The sequence below is a fragment of the Copadichromis virginalis genome, linkage group LG7, assembly GCF_057382275.1.
Source record: "Copadichromis virginalis isolate Kocher_CV1m ecotype Utaka linkage group LG7, C_Virginalis_male_GT1.1, whole genome shotgun sequence".
Lineage (NCBI taxonomy): Eukaryota > Metazoa > Chordata > Actinopteri > Cichliformes > Cichlidae > Copadichromis > Copadichromis virginalis.
In genome coordinates this window covers 27,174,996-27,198,641 of record NC_140624.1, presented here as the reverse complement: position 1 = coordinate 27,198,641, position 23,646 = coordinate 27,174,996, and the positions used below count along the sequence as shown (strand labels likewise).

General features: G+C 42.2%; 2 protein-coding genes across 2 annotated transcripts; one reads left to right on the top strand and one right to left on the bottom strand.

Annotated features, from left to right (window-relative positions):
• The first annotated feature begins 6,174 nt into the window (after positions 1-6,174).
• On the top strand, positions 6,175-8,134 carry cox8b (cytochrome c oxidase subunit 8B). The gene is made up of 2 exons (XM_085462765.1): positions 6,175-6,410; positions 7,852-8,134. Exons 1-2 carry the CDS (start codon positions 6,303-6,305, stop codon positions 7,945-7,947), a joined length of 204 nt encoding a protein of 67 aa, XP_085318891.1. The 5' UTR covers positions 6,175-6,302; the 3' UTR covers positions 7,948-8,134.
• A 9,549-nt stretch (positions 8,135-17,683) lies between these two features.
• Positions 17,684-23,646, bottom strand: tmem170a (transmembrane protein 170A). The gene is made up of 3 exons (XM_085462795.1): positions 23,357-23,646; positions 22,538-22,708; positions 17,684-20,835 (listed from the first exon to the last, which is right to left on the bottom strand). Exons 1-3 carry the CDS (start codon positions 23,469-23,471, stop codon positions 20,705-20,707), a joined length of 417 nt encoding a protein of 138 aa, XP_085318921.1. The 5' UTR covers positions 23,472-23,646; the 3' UTR covers positions 17,684-20,704.

The window sequence follows — 23,646 nt, the reverse complement described above, 5'->3', positions numbered from 1 at the left end:
GCTAGACCTTAGTGCAGCATTCAATACTGTCGACCATAATATCCTATTAGAGCGATTAGAACATGCTGTAGGTATTACAGGTACTGCACTGCAGTGGTTTGTATCATATCTATCTAATAGACTCCAATTTGTGCATGTAAATGGAGAGTCCTCTTCACACACTGAGGTTAATTATGGAGTTCCACAGGGTTCAGTGCTAGGACCAATTCTGTTTACATTATACATGCTTCCCTTAGGCAGCATCATTAGAAGACATAGCATACATTTTCACTGCTATGCTGATGACACCCAGCTCTATCTGTCCATGAAGCCAGATAACACACACCAATTAGTTAAACTGCAGGAATGTCTTAAAGACATAAAGACCTGGATGGCCGCTAACTTTCTGCTTCTTAATTCAGATAAAACTGAGGTTATTGTACTCGGCCCTGAAAATCTTAGAAATATGGTATCTAACCAGATTCTTACTCTGGATGGCATTACCTTGGCCTCCAGTAACACTGTGAGGAACCTTGGAGTCATTTTTGACCAGGACATGTCCTTCAAAGCACATATTAAACAAATATGTAAGACTGCTTTCTTCCATTTGCGCAACATCTCTAAAATTAGAAATATCCTGTCTCAGAGTGACGCTGAAAAACTAGTTCATGCATTTATTACTTCCAGGCTGGACGACTGTAATTCATTATTATCAGGATGTCCAAAAAACTCACTGAAAAGCTTTCAACTAATCCAAAATGCTGCAGCAAGAGTCCTGACAGGGACTAGAAAGAGAGAGCATATTTCTCCTGTTTTGGCTTCCCTTCATTGGCTTCCTGTTAAATCCAGAATTGAATTCAAAATCCTGCTCCTCACATACAAGGTCTTAAATAATCAGGCCCCATCTTATCTTAATGACCTTGTAGTACCATATCACCCTATTAGAGCACTTCGCTCTCGCTCTGCAGGCCTACTTGTTGTTCCTAGAGTATTTAAAAGTAGAATGGGAGGGAGAGCCTTCAGTTTTCAGGCCCCTCTTCTGTGGAACCAGCTTCCAGTTTGGATTCGGGAGACAGACACTATCTCTACTTTCAAGATTAGGCTTAAAACTTTCCTTTTTGCTAAAGCATATAGTTAGGGCTGGACCAGGTGATCCTGAATCCTCCCTTAGTTATGCTGCAATAGACGTAGGCTGCCGGGGGATTCCCATGATGCATTGAGTTTTTCCTTTCCAGTCACCTTTCTCACTCACTATGTATTAACAGACCTCTCTGCATTGAATCATATCTGTTATTAACCTCTGTCTCTCTTCCACAGCATGTCTTTTATCCTGTCTTCCTTCTCTCACCCCAACCGGTCGCAGCAGATGGCCGCCCCTCCCTGAGCCTGGTTCTGCCAGAGGTTTCTTCCTGTTAAAAGGGAGTTTTTCCTTCCCACTGTCGCCAAAGTGCTTGCTCATAGGGGGTCATATGATTGTTGGGTTTTTCTCTGTATCTATGAAGCGCCTTGAGGCGACTTTTGTTGTGATTTGGCGCTATATAAATAAAATTGAATTGAATTGAATTGAATTGAATCCTTTCAAAATAAAATCCCAACAGATGCCAATGAGGACATACCTATTAACTAGCTCAACAGTTGCTTCTGTTCATCTGGACGTAGCATTTTCAGTGGGAGAAATGTTTCATCATCATCCAAGGGACTTTTTCAGTCTCATCTGACTGCAGGTTTCCCCAACCTTATAAACAGTACATTTGCACAATGACTGAAACTAGAACCACTGACAAACAATGTGAGGTCAGTTTCTTGATCATTAATATGCAAATTGTCATGACCACTGATCAACAACCACTGATCAACACCCATTGATCAATGACCATGAGTATCACAGAGAGTTCGGGAATGGCTGTAAGATGGCCAAAGATGTACCCTTAGGCCCCTTCCTCGATTCACAGATGGTCTTTCCCTTTTCACGTAAATGGCCTCCTTGACTCCGCGCTCAAACCAGCGTTCCTCCCTGTCCAGCATGTGTACATCCTCATCATTGAAAGAGTGTCCACTGGCCTGTGTTGTATTGTGTCATCCGCTTAGCAAGAAGTTGTTTGGTATCCCCGATGTATAAATCCTGACAATCCTCCTGGCACTTAACAGCGTACACTACATTACTCTGTTTGTGTCGGAGGACCCGATCCTTGGGGTGGACCAATTTTTGGCGAGGCGTGTTTTGGGGTTTAAAAACCACAGAGACGCTATGTTTAGAGAAGATGCGCCTCAACTGTTACTCCTGACACAAAAGGGATAACTAGGGTTTTTTGTTTAGGCAGGCCCTGCTGCCTGACCAACAACCACTGATCAGTTGATCAATGGTTGTTGATCAATGGCCATTTTAATTTGCATATTAATGATCAAGAAACTGACCTCACAGCCCATTGTTCATCAGTGGTGCTAGTTTCAGTCATTATCTAATTTTTGGGGGATTTAGATGTTGTTCCAATAATTAGTTTTTTATGTCACCAGCGACTAAAAAAGTCTAGATAGTTTTGAGCAACAGGTTCCTTTAACCTCGCTGTCTAAGGGAACGTTATCCCGCTGCTATCAGACTCTTTAATTCATCCACTTAGTCAGACCTACACATGTGGAAGAGAATTAATTACATCTCAGTGCACCCTGTCACTTTTGTACACCACGCCATATTTGCACACATACTTTTCCTTTTATATTTATATGTATATTTATACCTATAGCTCTATATTTATCTTTATCTCTCTCTTTATCATCTTTGTTTCTACACTCACTTTGTATGAGTGCTTGTTATTTGTTGTATATTTGCTGCTATGACAACTCAATTTCCCTCTGGAACTAATAAAGTTTCTCTGATTCTGATAACAGAGCAGTCTGAATTTTTGCTTGAAAGCCCGTCCAGAAAAGTTTAGTTACCCATTTAAGGGAAACTGTGTGTGACGGGGTGTGGTCTGTAGCTCAGCTGCAGGGAAGGGGTGGTGTAGTGGGTTCAGGGGGCAGCGCTAGGGGACGTGGCCAATACAGCTCGTTGTCATCGTCTAATCACACCTCTCCTATTTCAGTAGCATGCTGGGACCTAGAAGGAGGGAGAGGGGCTGAGAGTGGCCGGCTGCAAGAGAGCAAACCCCACTAAAGCAACTGTGTGCGCTAGCCGGTGATGACAGCCTTAAAAAGCAAACTGAATAAATGACTGTGAAGCTGTAACCGCTGTGTATGTGTCTGTTCTGGGCGATATCATACTGAACTGCGTTTGGCCTTGACATCTTCTTAAACCAAGTTTTTTTTTCTTTTTCTACGATTTGCAAACGAAAACTGAAGAAGAATCCGATTTAAGAAGACAACAACAACAATACACAATGACCTTAAAGGAGAGTACACATGGAATGTTCTGGGGAGCTTGCAGGAGTGCTCACAGACATATTCAATCTGTCCTTGGCCCACGCTGTGGTACCGGCCTGCTTCAAATCCACCTCCATCGTCCCGATACCCAAAAACTCCAACCCATCTTGCCTCAATGACTACCGCCCAGTAGCACTCACCCCCATCATCACTAAGTGCTTAGAGCAGCTGGTCCTAGCACACTTCAAATCCTGTCTCCCCCCCACCCTGGACGCCCACCAATTCGCATACCGCCAGAACAGGAGCACAGAGGATGGAGTCTCCATCGCACTGCACTCTGTCCTCTCACACCTGGACAACAACAACACCTACGCCAGAATGCTGTTTATAGACTTCAGTTCAGCGTTCAATACAATCCACCCCTCACAACTCATCAGGAAACTGACAGACCTGGGCATCAGTTCCCTCATCTGCAAATGGTTACTGGACTTCCTGACCAACCGCCCCCAACATGTCCGGCTGGATAACCACTGCTCATCTACAATCACGATGAACACCGGTGTACCACAAGGCTGTGTGATGAGCCCTTTCCTCTACTCCCTCTTCACCCACGACTGCAGACCTGCTGATTGTTCCAACACCATCATTATGTTTGCAGATGACACCACGGTGATTGGCCTCATCAGTGACAACGATGAGGCCGCCTACAGGGAGGAGGTGGATCGTCTGGCTGAGTGGTGCGACACAAACAACCTGCTGCTTAACACCGAGAAGACCAAGGAGCTCATCGTGGACTACAGGAGGAATGCTGACACCCATCCACATTAAGGGGACGGCTGTGGAGCGTGTGAGCAGCTTCAAGTTCCTGGGAGTCCACATCTCCGAGGATCTCACCTGGACGACCAACTGCTCCAAGCTGGTCAAGAAGGCTCACCAGCGCCTCTTCTTCTTGAGGACTCTGAGGAAGAACCACCTGTCCTCAGACATCCTGGTGAACTTCTATCGTTGCACCATCGAGAGCATCCTGACCAACTGTATAACAGTCTGGTACGGAAACTGCTCTGCCTCGGACCGGAAGGCGTTGCAGAGGGTCGTGAAAACTGCCCAGCGCATCGCCGGAGCACCACTTCCTGCCATAAAAGACATCTACAGGAAGCGGTGTCTGAAAAGGGCTGGGAAAATCATCAAAGACCCCAGTCACCCATCACATGGACTCTTCACCCTCCTGCCCTCTGGGAGGCGCCACAGGAGCCTCCGGACTAAGACCACCAGGTACCGGAACAGCTTCTTCCCCACAGCTGTCAGACTCCTGAACTCTGCCTCCTGACATCTGACCCACGTTAACACATGGACTGAACATACACACACCCACAACCACCTACACACACAATGGACAACTGTACCCTCAAACACACAATAATAACATGGACTGAACCACCACTCACAACCACTAGCACTTTATATAGCCTCTGTAGGAATTATATCTCACTTATCTTAACTGCACTACTGTATAGCTCTGTGTAAATAATCATTCTGTACATTCGATGATTTTTAACCCTACAACTGTTTACAACTTGCATAGTTCCCATTTCTGTATAGCTGTATATCCCAGATTCTGTAAAGTTATTTATTTCATATTCTGTATAGTTTTTCATATTTATATCCTGTCCATATCCTGTACATAGCTTGTACTCACTACAGCCTGTACATACTTATAGTTATAGAATATTCACAACATACTTCATACCGTGTACATTAAAACATACCATAATAGACCCATTTCTGTCATATACTCACATATCTATATTATTGCTAATATATATTGTAATATATCTATATCACTAAAGCACTTCTGGATGGATGCAAACTGCATTTCGTTGCCCTGTACCTGTGCATGCGCAATGACAATAAAGTTGCTGTCCGCGTGAAGGGTCTCAAAACCCGAAGTGCTCACGTGCCGTTATCTCTGTGTCTCTTCATGCTGTGTACGAGCGATTCGTGAACGATTTGTAAGTGAGAAAAAAGAATGTGACCAACACTTTGCAGAGTCACGGGCAGCTCTCTGAAAGTGAAAACGGTCAGATTTGTGAAGTAAATATGTGTGAATAATCATTCTTTATTACTTATTTGGGTTTTTATATACACATTTGTAGGATGGTTTGATGAATGTGTGTTGACTGGACTGCGGAGTTGTAAGTACTCAAATCAATCACACTCGATGTTGTTCACATGTGGATCATGTACAGATCATATTTTTTTTCTTCTCAAAATCTTTTTGGGGACCATTTTCTCCAAATAAAAGCAGCATGGAGCCGGTGTGTGCGCTCCATGCTTGACACAAACGTCCTTATACAGGCACTGCTGCCTGGCCCGTTGTGCTCTCAGCTCTGCGCTCTGAGCCTAACCCGGGTTTTCTTCCTCTCAAGTTCACGAATGTGTCATGTAGTATCATAAATGCAAAGATACGATAGAGAAAGGTGATCTTTTTTCTTTTTTTTATCACGGGGTAACAGAGAAACCGGATGTTGTCGTTTTATTCGTTTTGCCCGCTCTCCTTTACAGAGAGAGCAAAGCACTTGTGCCTTTCCTCCTGCACATTCCCTCCCTCTACAAACACACACCTCTGACTTCACCTGAAGCGTGAATTTCGTTGTTGACGAGGCTAAACTTTTTAAATCTGTGAACTGTGTTTCACTGTAATGTCTCCTGGACGGCTACACAAACAGCCTCGACACTGCGCGTGGTGACGCGAAGACACGACCCCGCGCTCATCGGTCACGGTTCAAACCCGGAGGCGAGACGGCCAATTAAATTTCGACGCTGCTTGGGGGCTCGCGTGCGCGCACACGCTCTCTCCCTGTCATACGGCTACTGCGCATACCTCTCAGATAAGCTGCACCAGGCTGAGTGTCAGGTACAGAGTACAGGCTCTCTTCCAGGCTTTCTGGCAGCAGTGAAGCAACGCTATGCCTCTGCCCACCGTCTCCCGACTGTTCAGGAGCGCGCTGAGGACTCAGCTGGTCTCTGTGGCTAATGTGACGACCAAACCTGCTAAACACACCGTAACTGCAGGGGTGAGTTCATATTCGTTCTGTGAGCTTTACATGCCTGAAGCAGGGGTCTTGTCCCGGCTGAAGTTGCAGAGGTTCTTAATTAATAGCAACAGGCTCAACTTCATCGCCCGCTCCTTCGCTTTATTAAACCTTAATAACAGTTCTTCTGCATCACATACACACATATTAGCATGATATGATGGGCAACCTGCCTGTTTGACCAACTCTCTCTTACAAATAAGAAATTTCTTTTGCTTATTTACTGAATATTGTATATAAAATATCGAATAATTAAAAATAGCAAATGTAGGATATCTTTCGTTTCCTCGCGCCATTGTTTCACGGTGACTTGCAAGTCCAGTTTATTTTTAAGACTTTGATAAGTGCGCCACTATCTCGCCATTATTCCGCCTAATTCCAACACGTAGACCTGTGACAGCTGCGAATATGTGGGCCTAGTGCGCAGCGCACTACATTTGAAGACCGCGCACGGTCGTTTAATAAATGAAAGTGAAGCCGAACAAGCGTTTTGGTATTTTTCCACATTTAGACATAAGTTTGATAAAGTTGTCTAACAGCAGTAGCGGCAGAAACACTCGCAGCCGCGCTGAACGGGTGACTAACCTTGATGCAGGAAAGGTCAGACACAGAGAAGCATGCTTTTCAGAAAAGCACACAATACATAAAGAAATAACTGCATTTAGGGAAGAACAGCCTATTTCAGCTCACTGTGACGCTTTTAATGTCGCAGCGACACAATAAGCATGAAGTTATTGACAATGAAATGTTTGGTTTCATTTCGTCTCCAGGAAGGGCTTAATCATTAACTGGGGCAATGGTTGCATAGTTAAACACTGCCCGTGGATAAGGCCACGCGAGGGACAACTATGTTGATACCTCACAACATGTAGAACAACAACGTTTTCACATATTTAGATATATTAGATGTGTTTTAGCTCTTGTGGACGGATGGAACTGATACTTTTCTACAGCAAATATATTTCCTCTTAATACCACATTACAATTCATTTTTAGGGGGATTAGACAGTGATCGTGTTTATGCTGCCAAGTGATATGATTTGAGCCTGGGCAAAAGGCTAAAGCTAAGTGTGAAACAATAAATACCTGAAATAGAAATAACAAATAGACTTTCCAAAAAGACTCTTACAATTTATGTCTTTAGTTTTTGTCAAATTGGTCACATTTTTTTTTAACATAACCAACACAAGGAGGCACTGGTAAATATAATTAATGACTGGGATTTCTGTGTGATTTTGAGTCAAGTGTTTCTATTTTATTAACTCTAAGTAACTACTTAAACTAAGTCTGCAATTCTTTTTTAACACTTCCTTTTTCCTCTTCTTTTTTAATCAATGAAGTAAAACGGAGGTGTAAACAAACATTCAAAACCTAAAAAAGCAAAGCTGTAATAACTGTCGGTGTGGTTTTGTGTACCCCTCAGGAGCAGGTAATCGCTATGACGGCCCTTTTTGTGGCCATCTTGGGTCCCTCTGGCTGGGTACTGGCTCACCTGGAGGACTACAAGAAGAAGGAATAGAAGATGAGGTGGAAGACCAAACGCTCACATGAAGACCAGTCAGCACTCTCTTCCCTGTTCTTCACCAGCTGTTGAGATGACATGTTGATCTTCTCTTTCCAAATGGTTTTTGCACTGACTTGCGATAATATGTTCACATGTCCGCATACAAACATTATCAATAAATGCATGTTCAGTCCACAGAAAATGGGTGAATGTGTTTTTCTAGTGACAAAAACGACATAAGCCACACGTTTTAATCAGAATAACCATTTAGATGAAACTTTATTAATCCCTCAGGTGGGTTCCTCCGGGAAATTCAGTTTCCAGTAGCAAAGCACCGAAAGAAGTTGCATGTTACAGATACATTAAGGGGAATGAGAGTAAGGATATAAGCATAAATACACCATATATACACATATATAGATACAGACTATATAATATGGATAAATAGGATTGCTCATTTGAGTGAGTATATTGCACAGTGATTATTGCACAGTCAAATATAAGGAAAAAAAGGTCCTCTTCTCTGCCACTGTCACCAGAGTGTCCAGCTTCATGCCGACCACAGAGCTAGCCTTCCTGATTAGTTTCTCCAGCCTGGATGAGTCCTTCTTTGCTGTGCTGCTCCCCCAGCACACCACAGCATAGAAAAGTACTCCTGTGACCACTGACTGGTAAAACATCCTCAGGAGCTTCCTGCAGATGTTGAAAGACCTCAGCCTCCTTTTCTTGCAGAATGTCAGAAAATACTCCAAGTCAAGGTTGCATGTCCTGATTTGTTGATTTCTCTGACAGATAACCATATTCTGTTCACACGAATGACATGAAACTGAGAATGGTGAAACTTCTGTTATAGTCTAAGTTTAATGGCTCATTTTGGGGGGATTTGAACTCGTGCAAATAAAAAACATGCTTAAAATTTGCTGGTATTTTGGAGACACTGGATTTCCATTTCTCCCACATATCAAATCAAATCAAATCACTTTTATTGTCACATCACATGTGCAGGCACACTGGCACAGCACATGCGAGTGAAATTCTTGTGTGCGAGCCCCACAAGCAACAGAGATGTGCAAACACAACAACACAAACGAGCAAAATACAAGAATGGCCAACCTGAAACTAATAAATATATGTACAATATATAATAGTGTATGCATTTCTGGATGTGTATACTAAATATTTTCCTACGTGTGTGTGTGTGTGTGTGTGTGTGTGTGTGTATACACATTTTTGCAAATTAAATAGTAAAAAAATAATAATGATAATAATAATAATAATAATAATAAAATATATAAAATATACAGAGTTGAATATGTGCAAAACAAGTGGCATTTATATACAGTGTGGAGTGCATAATGTTGAAGTTCCAGTAGTGAAGCTGAGGTGTCTATGACGTGTTCAGCAGTCTGATGGCCTGATGGAAAAAGCTGTCTCTCAGTCTGCTGGTACGGGACCGGATGCTGCAGAACCTCCTTCCTGATGGAAGCAGTCTGAACAGTTTATGGCTGGGGTGACTGGAGTCCTTGATGATCCTCCCCGCTTTCCTCAGGCAGCGCTTCCTGTAGATGTCTTGGAGGGAGGGAAGCTCACCTCCAATTATCCGTTCAGAGCACCGCACTACTCGCTGGAGAGCTTTGCAGTTGTAGGCGGTGCTGTTGCCATACCAGGTGGTGATGCATCCAGTGAGGATGCTCTCAATGGCACAGTGATAGAAGGTCCTGAGGATGCGGGGGCTCATGCCGAATCTTTTCAGTCTCCTGAGAAAGAAGAGGCGCTGCTGCGCCTTCTTCACTGTTTTGTTTGTGTGTACTGACCACGTAAGATCCTCAGCCAGGTGTACGCCAAGGAACCGGAAGCTGCTCACTCTCTCCACAGCAGCGCCGTTGATGGTGATGGGGGTGTGTACTTCTCTGCACCTCCGGAAGTCCACTATCAACTCCTTTGTCTTTGCGACGTTGAGGGTGAGATGGTTGTCTTGACACCAGTGGGTCAGGGCGCTGACCTCCTCCCTGTAAGCCGTCTCATCACCGTTGGTGATAAGACCCACCACTGTAGTGTCGTCCGCAAACTTCACAATGATGTTGGAGCTGTTAGTGGCTGTGCAGTCGTAGGTGTAGAGTGAGTACAGGAGAGGGCTCAGTACACACCCCTGTGGAGCACCAGTGTTCAGTGTGATGGGGGATGAGGTGATGCTGCCCAGTCTGACCACCTGGTCAGATGGAAGGTGGGTCCAGAGGAACACAGGTGTTATAATGTGGTGTTCATCAGTTTTTACTTCTGCATTTAGATTTTAATTTGACTTTAGTCCCAGTTTAGTTTTCAGAGTGCCTTTTTCTAAATTTTGTTTAGTTACTTGTTTGAAATGTTTGAAGTTTTTATTAGTTTCACTTTTATTCTCTTTTGTCTGAGGAGGGATTGAAGAAATTCAGAGCAATTGTTAAAATAAAACAGTCACATAGATCCAGTCTGTTTTCATTTGGTTTTAGATCCACATAATGGCATTGCAGATGCAGCACTTGTGGAACAAATCTTAAAACAAAAACAAAAAAAACAGTGACATTTCCAATGCAAACAATTATATTCACTGTTACATTTGTCATTATGTGCGTCCCAGGATACTAATTAAGCACTTTTTACCCTTTTTATTAAGTTTGTATATTTCAATGAAAGCCACCAAAATGTTCCAGTTGTATGAATTATAGGATGCAGGTTTTACTTACTTCATGATATAAATCCTGCGCAACTGTGTAGTCACACTCAAAGCGAACACGTTTTTATTATTAAATGAGAAACCACACAAGGTTCAGCAAGGTTAGCGACCTACGACAAGCTTGTATAGGCTTCACCATCAGTCGTCATTCTGCAGTGTAGAGGAGACTGGGTGTACATTTTTTCTCTTTTTTATGCCGATTTTGTTTTTTTACATGCACAATACCATCAAAGCATAAATAAAATGTGTTTAAAAAACATCAGCTTTCCCAACGTGTAGGTGGAGTGGACACTGCTCTTTCGGCTGTTCTCCAAACACCAGCAGTACTTCAGTGTGACCAGAAGGAGGCGCACTTAGTGTATGTTTGAATACCCCGTCTGTCTACAGCAGTAAAACTGTTATTGTTAAATGACATTAACAGTGTGCTGTTAATAGTGTCCTGAGCTGAATAACTGTATTACAAAGTGGCGAAAGTAATATACCATCTCTTTACTGAAGTAAAAGGTAGAAGTCATTTTACAAAACAATGTTCAATATTTAGACAATATTACAGCTACTTTATGAACTTATTACTACGTATTAAAATTATCTTAAGGCAATTTAACTCTTTGTAAAAAAAAATATACCTTTCAGTTATAAATTCTCTCTGTTCAACACATCATTGACTCCGTCTGTTAGGTTCAAAGTCAGCTTTGAGTAGCTTTTGTAAATAAACTATGCCTCCACCAACCCAGTCGATACTTGATCAAACTGCAATCTGGGTCTTTTGGATACTGGGTTAATAGCTATGGATCTTTGTCATGTTCATGCAGTTTTAATCGTTTTTGAACTGGGAGAGGTCCAGTCCCCTGCTGTGGAGCGTGGGGAGGGTAAATCTTAAACATAGAGTGCATCCAGAAAGCATTCATGGATCTTCGCTTGCTCCACATTTTTTCATGTTACAATCTTATTCCAAAATGGATTTAAATCATTTTTCACCTTAAAAATTGTACACACAGCAACGACAAAGTGAAAAAAGCTTGCTTAAAATTGTTGCAAATGTATTACTAAAAAATTACACTCACACTTACAAATATTATATATGCATATATATATATATATAGGCAGACACATGTATTTTGGGGGAGTTTCTCCCATTCTTCTTCGCAGAACCTCTCAAGCTCTATCACATTGGATGGGGAGCATCGGTGCATGGCCATTTTCAGGTAGACTGGATTCAAGTCTGAGCTCTGGCTGAGGCACTTAGCCTAAAAGACATTAGGCTAAGGCACTAAAGGACATTCACAGAGTGGTCCCAAAGCCATTCTTTGTTATCTTGGCTGTGTTAAGGGTTGTTTGTCTGTTAGAAGCTAGATCTTCACCACAATCTGATGTCCAGAGTGCTCTGGAGCAGGGTATCATTAAGGATATCTCTGTACATGGCGACATTCATCTTTCCCTTGACCCTTACTGGTCTCCCAGTTCTATTTTGCAAGGACTAGAAATACTTGTGTGTATTTCCATTTTGGTTTTTGGGACGGTCATTTACTAATTTTGTGTGTAGAATTTTGAGGTGAAAAATTAATTTAATCCATTTTTGAATAAGCATGACATGTAACATGACAAAATGTGGAACAAGTGAAGCTCTATGAGCACGAACTCTGGATGTGCTATAATCCACATAAATGACCAAAGATTTTCAAGCAAAACATTGCATTGGAACAAGATGATCTATTGGATTCACCTATAGGGCCAGAGGCAGGGTACACCCTGGACAGGCCGCCAGTCTGTTGCAGGGCTAACAGAGACAGACAACCATTCACACCTATGGGCAATTTAGAGTTCCCAATTCACCTAACCCCACTTACTGCATGCCTTTGGACTGAACCTTCTGACAAAATTTTAAAAACAAATTAAATGTTAACTTGCATATAGGAGTGTGAATTTGCATCATGTTTGCTACATCAGGCAATTTATTCCTTAAAGATGTAGAATGCAGTTTATTTTGTTTTGGGTGGGGGTGAGACTTTTACACTGTGGAAGTCACAAAAGCTCAGGTATCAAATACACTTGGTTTTAAAGAGTCATGGAGACCTTGCCAGGATTGGGTTGAACCCCCTTTATGTCTTTTTAATTGACTTAATTCTTCATGGTACAGATCAAACAAACATTGAATCTATGCCATGGAAACATTCCTCAGAGATTTTGGTCCATATTGACCCAAACTGATAGCATCCTGCAGTTGCTGCGGTTTTGTCAGATACATATCCATGTCCTGAATCTGTCGCTCCATTGCATCCAAAGGTGCACTATTAAATTGAGATCTGGTGATTGTGGAGACCACCTAACACAATGAACTCATTGTCACATTCAAGAAACCAGTTTGAGATAATCTGTGCTTTATAACATGGTGTATTATTACACTGGAAGTGGTCATCAAAAGATGGATAAACTGTGGCCACAAAGGGAACAATGCAGCAACAATGCTTAGTAGGTTGTGCCCCAACCTACAAAAGACAAAAAAACGTTAAGACACTAACAATTTGGTTGTGTTACGGCCCTAGCTGGGCCTCCTGATACTGCCCTTGTGTGGGTGTGGTGTTTTTCTCCGCCTCCTCCTCTTTTGCTCCACCCCCCGTCTCTCTCTTGCTCTTCTCTCTCCCCAGGACACAGCTGCTGCTCATTGGACTCATTTACCACCTGGCCCCAGTCAGCAATCACCTCTCGGAGGTCATATAAGCTGGGGATGAGCTGTGAACAGGGTGTGGGGGTGTTCTCTGGTGTCTCTGCGGTGTGTGTGGTTAACCTGCTCAAAGTGTGGAGTGTGGAGTGTGGAAACAGCATAGCTGCTTTGTGTGAGTAGTGTGGGCTTGTGAGCCTTGGCAGCAGCAAAGCCAACTGCTGTTAGTGACAGGGTGAGCTTGTGGGCCCCTGGAAGTACCTCCTCGTGGTGTGGAGTTTTTGTTTGGTTGTTGTGTTCTTTGTTGTTGCAACCCTTTTTCTCTTTTTCCAAGTGTTATTGGTAAAACGGCGTTGCCGGCTCTTTATGTTAAGATGATCTATAATAAAGACTATTTTATTTACTGAAAACACTGGTCTGTTTTCCTTTCATTCTGTTCTGGACTCATTTGTTACTGGTCCCCTCACTCACATGCCTAGACCCTTTCGGGGGGAACGTAACAAAGTGGGGGCTCGTCCGGGATATGAATGGAAGGAACAACAATTGAGTTTTAGTGAGTTGTTTGCCGGTGGCTTGTTTAGTTGTATGGTATCTGCTGCGCTCTCTCTCCAGTTAGCAAAGGGGAGTGTCTAGCTGAGCGTAAGCTCCTCCTTCAGGCACTCATTTTTTTATTTTTCCTTTATTATTTTCGGAGTAATCCCGGGTGGGGATTAGTTCCCTGTCGGGGGTAGGCTTGTCGGTGCTTTGTGCACTTGACGCTTAGCCTTTAAAGTTGCCTCGAGCCTGGTACACTCCAGAAGCTAACTAGGCTAAGATTTTAGTAGGCAGGTCTGGGGAGAGGGTCGGTGGTATTTTTATTTATTGGTTAACCTGTGGCCACGCTTTTCCCGCCTGTTTCTCATTTGTGTATTGGAGGTGGTGCTTCTTTGTTGTTATTGTTAGCCTCAGGTAGTTTTTGTGTTAGAGTCAATGGCTACCTTTGATATTGCAGTGTTTAAGGGTGAGCGTGGTGCAGCGTCTCAGCCCGTTCTGCAGGCGCCAGCTCAAGCTGTAGGTCCATTGGTGTCGACACCTGTTGATCAGGGGCTGCCTGAGGACAAACCCATGACAGTGCTTCGCTTCGAACCCCTCTCCATTGAATCAAGTGAAGGCTCGAGGCTGGATGCTAAACTCCGTGTCCGTCTGGCTCGTCTCCAGCTGGAGAAGGAGCAGCGTGAGAGAGAGTTCCAGCTGAAAAGGGAGCTAGAGCTTAGGCGTTTGGACGCGGAACTGGCTAGGGCTGGGGAGGTTGAGCTGATGAAGGTGGAGGTGGAGGCAGAGACAGCTGTGAGGTTGCGACAGCTGGAACTCCGGCAGGTTTCCCTTCCTCCGACTGCCTCCATTCGTCAGGCAGACACCCCGTTTGACGTAGGGAAAAACAGTCGTCTGGTTCCGATGTTCCGTGACACTGAGGTCAACAGCTACTTCGAGTCGTTTGAACAAATAGCCACGGCCTTGCACTGGCCACGGGATTCGTGGGCCATTTTGCTCCAATGTAAGCTGGCGGGTAAGGCTCAAGAAGTTTGTTCCTCGTTGTCAGCTGAGGACAGCTTGGACTATGACAAGTTGAAAAGTGCTATCCTGCTGGCTTATGGGCTGGTCCCAGAAGCCTATAGGCAGCGTTTCCGGGGGTTGAGAAGAGGTCAGGGTCAGTCCTATCTTGATTTCGCCAGGGAAAAAGGTGTTCTTTTCGATCGGTGGTGTGCGGCCTGCAAAGCCACTGACCTGGCTTCGATCCGGGAACTAATGCTCATAGAGGAATTTAAGAACTGCATTGCTGAGCGCATCGCGGTATATATTAATGAACAGAAGGTTTCCTCGCTACAGCAGGCTGCGACGCTGGCTGATGAGTTCGCGCTCGTCCATAAAACCAGTGTCAGTAGGTATGACCGGCGCGATGCCCCAGTGAAGGTTAGTGATGTGCCAGCTACACAGTACCGAAAGGGTGAGGTACTTGTGTCCCATTCCAGTGTGAAACGAAAGTGTTTTTTTCTGTTTAAAGTCTGGCCATTTAATAGCAAATTGTGGAGCCTACAAACAGAAACAGTCAGTCTTGAGAGTTAGGAGTGTGCCAGCTAACAAAGCCGATACAGGCGTGGTTTCAAGAGCCAAAACAAAGCTCTGTTTCTTCTGCCACAAACCTGGCCACCTGGTTGCTCACTGTTTGAAAGCAAACTCAAAGCAAAATCGATCTGCTTTCAAAAGAGTGAACTGTGGTTCACAAACCGACAAAGTTGCCAGTCCTAGGCAACAGTTGGAGCATAATTGCTCAGTGGTGTCATTTGGTCACTGTCAGAGATCAACTAATTGTAATCTGCCACCTGATGACGGTCTCTCGGGTCCAGATGACCTACAGTGTGATAGATTGTGTGTGACACAACCATTTCAACCTGCACCTCTGGCTAACCAGCATGCCTTTTGCCATGACCTAGCGAAGAAGCGTCAGAGAAGTGTTGCTGTAAGGCCTTCTAGCTGCCTGATGGGTTCTCCATATGTGATGGCTCAAAAAACATTTGGCTGTCATTTGGGACACTATGTTGAGGGACTTGAGCCAACCCCGTGCAGTGTTTTCAACCCATCAAAAAGGTCTTGGCAGATTCGGCAGGGTATGCCTAACCGTTATTATGGTGGATGGTAGGTGATATGTTTAAAAGCTGGGTAGGACGTTCTATGACAAACCACTGGTTTGTATTTATGGGAGGGGGTGTTACGGCCCTAGCTGGGCCTCCTGATACTGCCCTTGTGTGGGTGTGGTGTTTTTCTCCGCCTCCTCCTCTTTTGCTCCACCCCCCGTCTCTCTCTTGCTCTTCTCTCTCCCCAGGACACAGCTGCTGCTCATTGGACTCATTTACCACCTGGGCCCAGTCAGCAATCACCTCTCGGAGGTCATATAAGCTGGGGATGAGCTGTGAACAGGGTGTGTGTGTGGTTAACCTGCTCAAAGTGTGGAGTTGTGGAAACAGCATAGCTGCTTTGCGTGAGTAGTGTGGGCTTGTGAGCCTTGGCAGCAGCAAAGCCAACTGCTGTTAGTGACAGGGTGAGCTTGTGGGCCCCTGGAAGTACCTCCTCGTGGTGTGGAGTTTTTGTTTGGCAGCAGCAAAGCCAGCTGCTGTTAGTGACAGGGTGAGCTTGTGGGCCCCTGGAAGTACCTCCTCGTGGTGTGGAGTTTTTGTTTGGTTGTTGTGTTCTTTGTTGTTGCAACCCTTTTTCTCTTTTTCCAAGTGTTATTGGTAAAACGGCGTTGCCGGCTCTTTATGTTAAGATGATCTATAATAAAGACTATTTTATTTACTGAAAACACTGGTCTGTTTTCCTTTCATTCTGTTCTGGACTCATTTGTTACTAGTCCCCTCACTCACATGCCTAGACCCTTTCGGGGGGAACGTAACAAGTTGAAACATCTTCTATCATGAAACTATTAACCACGGGTTCCTTATTTCCTCTAATGTAAGCTTTAAACCCTTTAAATCAGAACATATACAGCCCATGAATGTGTGAAATATCTTGCTCTGTTCTAGCATTAACCTGACATCTCTAATTGTATCCCGTCATCGAGTTTGCCTGGTGTTTCTGACAGTGTGACTGTCCATCAGATTTGGCATTCTGACACCACATCTCCTTATTGTAAAAAAACCATCCCAGCAGTCAAGTGGTTAAAGTGTTCGACTAACCTGCATTAAGGCCTGTATGCAGGCCTGTTTCTGGCAGGAAAAAAAACAAAACACTAAAATGTGAGGAATAATTAGAAATAAATAACTGAAATATCTAAAAATCACATCCAAGTGGAAACTATTAAATGCAAAAATATTCAAGGGAAAACAAATGTCTACAATCATGAAAAAAGTACACCCTCTTAATTCTAAGAAATAAATAATTAGCAGGTACATACCAGGCATTAAAATTAGGTAAATACAGCCACTGATTAACTAGCAAAATATGACATATACAGTGTCACTTATTTATTTTCCACATTGTGGAACATTGTATAAAAAGCTAAGTACACCCCACGGTCCCATAGGTTGTAGAACCACATGCAGCAGCAATGACTGAAAGTAATTGTTTTGTTTCTGAATATTAGCCTCTTACATCATTGTGGAGAATTTTGGCCTACCCTCCTTTACAATGTTGCTTCAGTTCATTGAGGTTTTCAGGTGTTCATTTATATACCACTCTCTTAAGAGTGCCACATTATTTCAACTGGGTTGAGGTCTGTACCTTGATTCTTTTGTTTTTTGCCATTCTGTTGCTGTGCTTTTTACCATTGTCTTTTTTCATGACCAAGTTTCAACCAAGCATGATGGTTGAGCAGAAGGCCTATAATGATTTCAGATGGAATGCCCCTGCTGGACATCAGTTCGATTTTATTTATATAGCTCCTCATGGCACATTCTACAGTAAACGAAACACCCTACAATAATTAAAAACAAACAAACAAACAAACACAGAACACCCCAACAATCGTAGGACCCTCGTTGAGCAAGTGGTTTGGTGATAATGGGGAGGAAAAATTCCCCTTTAACAGGAAGAAAAAACTGTCAGAAACATGCTCACAACCAGTTGGGGTGAGGGGAGGAAAACAAAATGAGGACATGCTGTAAAAGACAGACAGAGATTAATAATAACTAAGGATTAAATGCAGATTGGTGCATAAACAGAATAATAAGGTGAGTGAAGAAGAAACAAAGGAAAAAAATGCATCATGGGAAGCCCGCAGACGCCTAGGAATATTGGAATATAACTAAGGAAGGATTCAGATTCACCTGATTCAGCCCCAACTATGTGCTTTTTTAAAAAAGGAAAGTTTTAAGCTTAATTTTAAAAGTGGAGAGGGCTCCAAAACTGAGCTGGTTTCACAGAAAAGAAGCCTGAACCCTATGAAACAGGATATTGAAAGAAAGCTGTCCTATATATTTGTTTAATGTGCACATTTAAGGATCTATCCTAGTCAAAAATGACTTACAGATTCCTCACAGTGTTACTGGAAGACAAGGTAATGCCACCCAGAGTAAGCATACGTGTATAATGTAAACAGAAGTGGTTCTAGCATGGAACCATGTGGAACTCCATAATTAACCTTAGTGTGAGAAGAAGACTCCACTTACATGACCAAATGGGAGCATATTAGACAGATGATTCAAACCACCGCAGTATAGTACCTTTAATATCTACATCATGCACTAAATGTTGTAATAAAAAATAAAATATATTATGGTCAACAGTATTAAACGATCCACTGAGGTCTTGCAGGACAAGCAGAAATCATTTAATATGTAACAGGAGACTTTAGCTGTCATCTTTACTGTACAGCAAGTAATTATCAAAAAAAAGCCAGACTTACCAAACAGTCAGTTATTAAAAATAGTAAAATGCGTTATAAGATTGGAGTTATGCCCAGTAATACATTTATTGCACTGTTTTACCTGTACAAGCTAAAAACCTTGAACGTGTGAGTATAAATATTATGACTCGAGTCAGGCATTCAGCAGTCACCCTTGGTTTTTGTAACTGGGATGTGATAAGCACGAGGTGGATGTGACTGAGAACCTGAAGGAACTCGTGCATTTTCTCAGAGTGGACAGAACCAGATTTCTTGGAACCAGTGGAAAAGGCTCCTGCTAACAATTTAAGAAGAGCATCTTTAAGGCACTTTCATGGCTTGGCTTCATTTTGAAAACTTATAACATCATTTACAGTCTATAGCAAGGTGCAGATATGCTAAATGTCAATAATAGTTAAACCTTGTGTGGACTCCAGTCAAAACTATAGATAAACAAAGTAAATTAAGAGAGAGTCATCCTTTGGAAATGGCTTAGACATCTTAGTGGCTTTCTTGACCTTTTCCTGCCTGCTTGAGGAGACCTTTGAATCTTTTTTTTTTTCTTTTTGTACAGGATTGTGAGTCAGTCTTCAACTTTTTTTTGCTTTATGCAATTAATGTTATATTAGGACCAATTAGATGGACCTGTAGGGTCCACAGCTCATTTACTGGTCTGAGCCCCTAGAGCCCTATATAGTGTACAGAGGTTGAAGAAGCTTCTGACCATATCACACCTCATTCCTGTAAAAACAAATACATTTCTTCCATCTTAATTACTTGTGACATAGTTACTTATATATACACACAGTAAACATAATGACTTGTGTTTTACTTGTAGAGTTTACTGTAAATGCACCTCTCAGATACCAAAATCAACCAAAAAGCTGTCACAATGTGGAAACTTATACATGCACATTTAGTGCAGAAAATTATTTATATTTAATCATAAAGACTGAAAATGTACAAAGACCTGGAAACAATTTTGAATATATACAAATCAGTTCATTGTTACAAAATAACCCTTAAAAACACACTATCATTCAAAGAGCTAAAAGATTAAAAACTTATCACTTTCTGTTGATTTAGCAATCTGATAATCTTCGCCCTCCTCCATCAAGCCTAAAGACAGAACAATCAAGGTGAACAGAGAAGCTCTGAAGACACAGGCTGCATTTTCAGGGCTATGAACTTAACAATCAGCTTTATAACAGCATCTCCACTGTATCCCTGTGTGAAAGACATAAGCTGAGAGGAATAGAGGGAGACATATAGGTGCTTCTAACCAACCTGGAAGTATTATTATTAACACACAGGCAGTCAAAAAAAATGTCAACCAAAAACACCAGAGAGAACCCAAGGAGCAGCAGGACAAAGAATTAAGGAAAGATAGCCCTGAAGATAAACACCACTTTGGAAAGTAGAAAATAGAAATTAAGGCCTCAAGAGAAAAAGCATTAACCTTGCATATAACCATTATCTCCCCATTTTAACAGTACAACAGCCCATCTGCTGTTCTATCTCTATGCAGTCACTCTGGCAGAGAAATGTGCATGCATGCGCACATGCACGCACGCTCTCTCTCACACACACACACACACACACACGTGTGCGCACAAACGTACACACGCTCTCACACAGCCCCTGAGAGAGGTTAGTGTCATCCTGCTGCTGAACTGCTCTGCTAACTCGAGAACAGCATATTGCTGCTTTCACATTACGTTTGAAAGCGCAGACTCCTAAACTGAGAATTTCAGCTCGACACCTGACTTTAGAAAAAACTTGGGACAATGCTAAGTAACTTTCATTGGATGTAGTATGGGGAGGCCTGGATGTGAATGTAGCAACATGCTGTCCTACAGTCAATATCATACAAATGATTTAACACCTAGAGCATTCAGTGCTGTATAGCGTACACTCCATCAATTTACACATTGCCTTTCTCTTGATAGTTGAGAAAAAAAATCCACCCATAGAAAATGACATCACAACCCAGACTGGACTGTTCTTGCCAGTATTCACCAGAAAGTCCACATCAAACTTAGCACTGCTAAAGGGTTGCAAGTATCCTGAGGAAGGAGATGAGGAGAACACAAAACGACTGCCCGACACCAAACACCAGCGCCTCCAAAGATATCATCGTCTTCCCTGCTGCCTTGTACACACCTGCTATGGCTGCACCTAAAAAAAGAAAAGAAAGAAAGAAAATTATTAAGCGTGTGTGTTTTCCAATTTGGCTTCTGACTTACTGATAAGCAGAGCTCTGCCGACAAACCACCTTTTGGCCTGCTGACCTCCTGATATAAGCAACAATTAATCAGAACCTCACACTTGGGGTCTGAATGTAAGGCTTGACTACTGCAAAAATCATAATAACCATTAGTTTGGTCAATGTATTCACTACATATCATTATTATTCATTATCTAAAATTTCAAGAAGTTATTGTACTTACAATCATGTTTTCTTTTGGGGTTTTCTGAGCTTTAAATAGAAAGAGTTGTGGGTTGTTGGGTATTCAGGGTTGCCTGGTACAGCTCATGCCCTAATTAGGGGATGTTTGTAACCATAAACGTTGTCCCGTAAGGGCAGCCTGTGTGTGTCTCAGTGTAAGATTCTTGGATGTCATAAAATAGTCCTAGTTTGTTCCATTTCTGCTGTCAGGTGAGCAGACCAGAGAGGGGAAGGTACGGACGACAACACGTTATGTTACTGTCAGATGTGAGAGAAAGTGGGGCATGGATGATTTAGCCTACCATCATCAGGGGAAACAGGTGGATTAATATCAAATTTGCAACTGAATGTAGACTGTGTCACTTCTTAAAGAAAATCTAATTAGATTTTTACTGAATTAATAATAATAATAATAATAATAATAATAATAATAATAATAATAATAATAATAATAATAAAAAGAATATCCCTAGTTCTCTTAATCTTTTCACTGTAATAATAATAATAATAATAATAATGCACTTTTTTTAAGAATATGCATTTACTTTGTTTAAATTTGTTATCACGACTTGTCCAATCAGGATTTTGTGCGTTTGCTTATTGAGACTCGTGAATCACCTGCCTTCAAAATTAAATGAATAAACATTGCAGTAATATCCATTTTGAACTTCAGAATAACATATGGCTATCAGACACCTCCGAAGTCATTAAAATAAGACACTACAAGTAGCACTGAAAATATTGAAGACTTAACAACTAAACATGAACAAAAACTACAGTGAAACAAGCAAATGCACTCTGGAAACTAACTCAAGCTTAAGTGACTGACTTGGGAAACATTAAATAAAAGTTCAGGAGAAAATACAGAACTTATCATCTATTATGAATCTTAAAAACTGCAAAGTTTCCTGATGCTTTGATCCATCTTAAGATTCAGTATTTCATTAAGAACCATTGTGGTGTGCTCACAACCCAATTCAGCTACAGCGATACTAATTTACACATTGAGTCCTATTTGTAAACACTTGAGATTGAGACTAGTAGACCCACACACTGTGGAAGCTTAAATGAACTGGCTGCATACTGAACAGGTTTCCAGCAGCACTGCTCAGTGATGGTCCAATTCATTCGGTTCTTTTACATTGGGGAAAACACAAAGGCATCTGCCTAGCATGCAATACATCCCTCGTATGAGATCAGGCTCAGACGGACACAAGTTCATGTCCTCCTGTGTGGACTAATCTGCTGTGGTGATACTTAGGAAACAAGGAAGCATCTGAAAATACCTTCTATTTTATAATATGCGGGTATACAAATCTTTTTAATAAATGCTGAAATAAATGTAATCACAAATAGTTATATCATTCATTTTAAAAAATTCAAAAATACATACATTAAAACAACAACAGCACATGCAGGTAAAAGGCTTACTAGTTAGGACTCCCCCAAACACTGGTCCCACAATGCCCATGAGGAGGATCGCAATGGGCATGAACCGGGCAAATTTGTGCTGGCGCAGTGAGGCTAGGGACAGTAAAGCTGCAGGCAGGTGGAACACAAGAGAGGAGACCGCTGCCCACAGAAACACGCCATACCACATCTCTGGGAAAACACAATTATACAGTTATGCAGCTCTTCATGCCAATCAGTGAACATATTACATAACCACGAATGTATTTATTTGATTTATTTCCATAGGGGTGACAGTGGTTCACTGAAAAAACATGACAATGATGTTGAATCCTTAATGAGGACCAGTTTGTGACTTGACTAAACATTAAGGAGAACTCTAGATCTTCATTGTTTAACAACTAGTAACACACCAACGCAAAATGATTGCTGTGTTCAGTGTCACAGAAAAATAACTCTGGCAGAACACCAGCGCACATTTCATTTGTCAAATCTACATAGAGACTGAAGACACTACTCAATGGTCATACCCTAAGAGCCATGACCAGTGGAATTTAACAGTATCATTTACACAGGTCTTCAACATTAGAGACTCTCAAATTACAAAACAATATGCAGACTTCTGACTACCCAACAATCGCTTAGACAAAGTAGAAGTTAGCTAGCTTCACCAACTACTCCAACAACATTGCGTATAAACTAGCCTCTAGCTAATGACCCATAGTGACAGGTTCTGTTCGCAGTACATTTTAAATGGCTTCTTTTTCAGTCAAATACTTTAGCATAGGTAGACAGCAAAGACATAAAGACTAGCTGAAAAGCTACCAAACATTAGCCCACCTGAGAAGTCGCTGAGAGATGTGTCATTGCCTCGGTTTGTACTATTTTTTCTCGGCACCAAATTCAAACCGAGTATTTGCTGGACAAAGCCTATTTCGTTGTACCTATCCTGCATGTCTCATAACAAAATAGACACTGCATACAGCAAAGATGGCCTACAGACGCGAAAAACCATTAAAGTTGGTTGGTGAACCTGACGCACCACTAACTAGCGTCAGGTTAGCTAGCAAGAGCTAACCAAGCTGCTGTTTTGACGTAGATGGGAGGATTTTACCCAGAGTGCAGTCTGT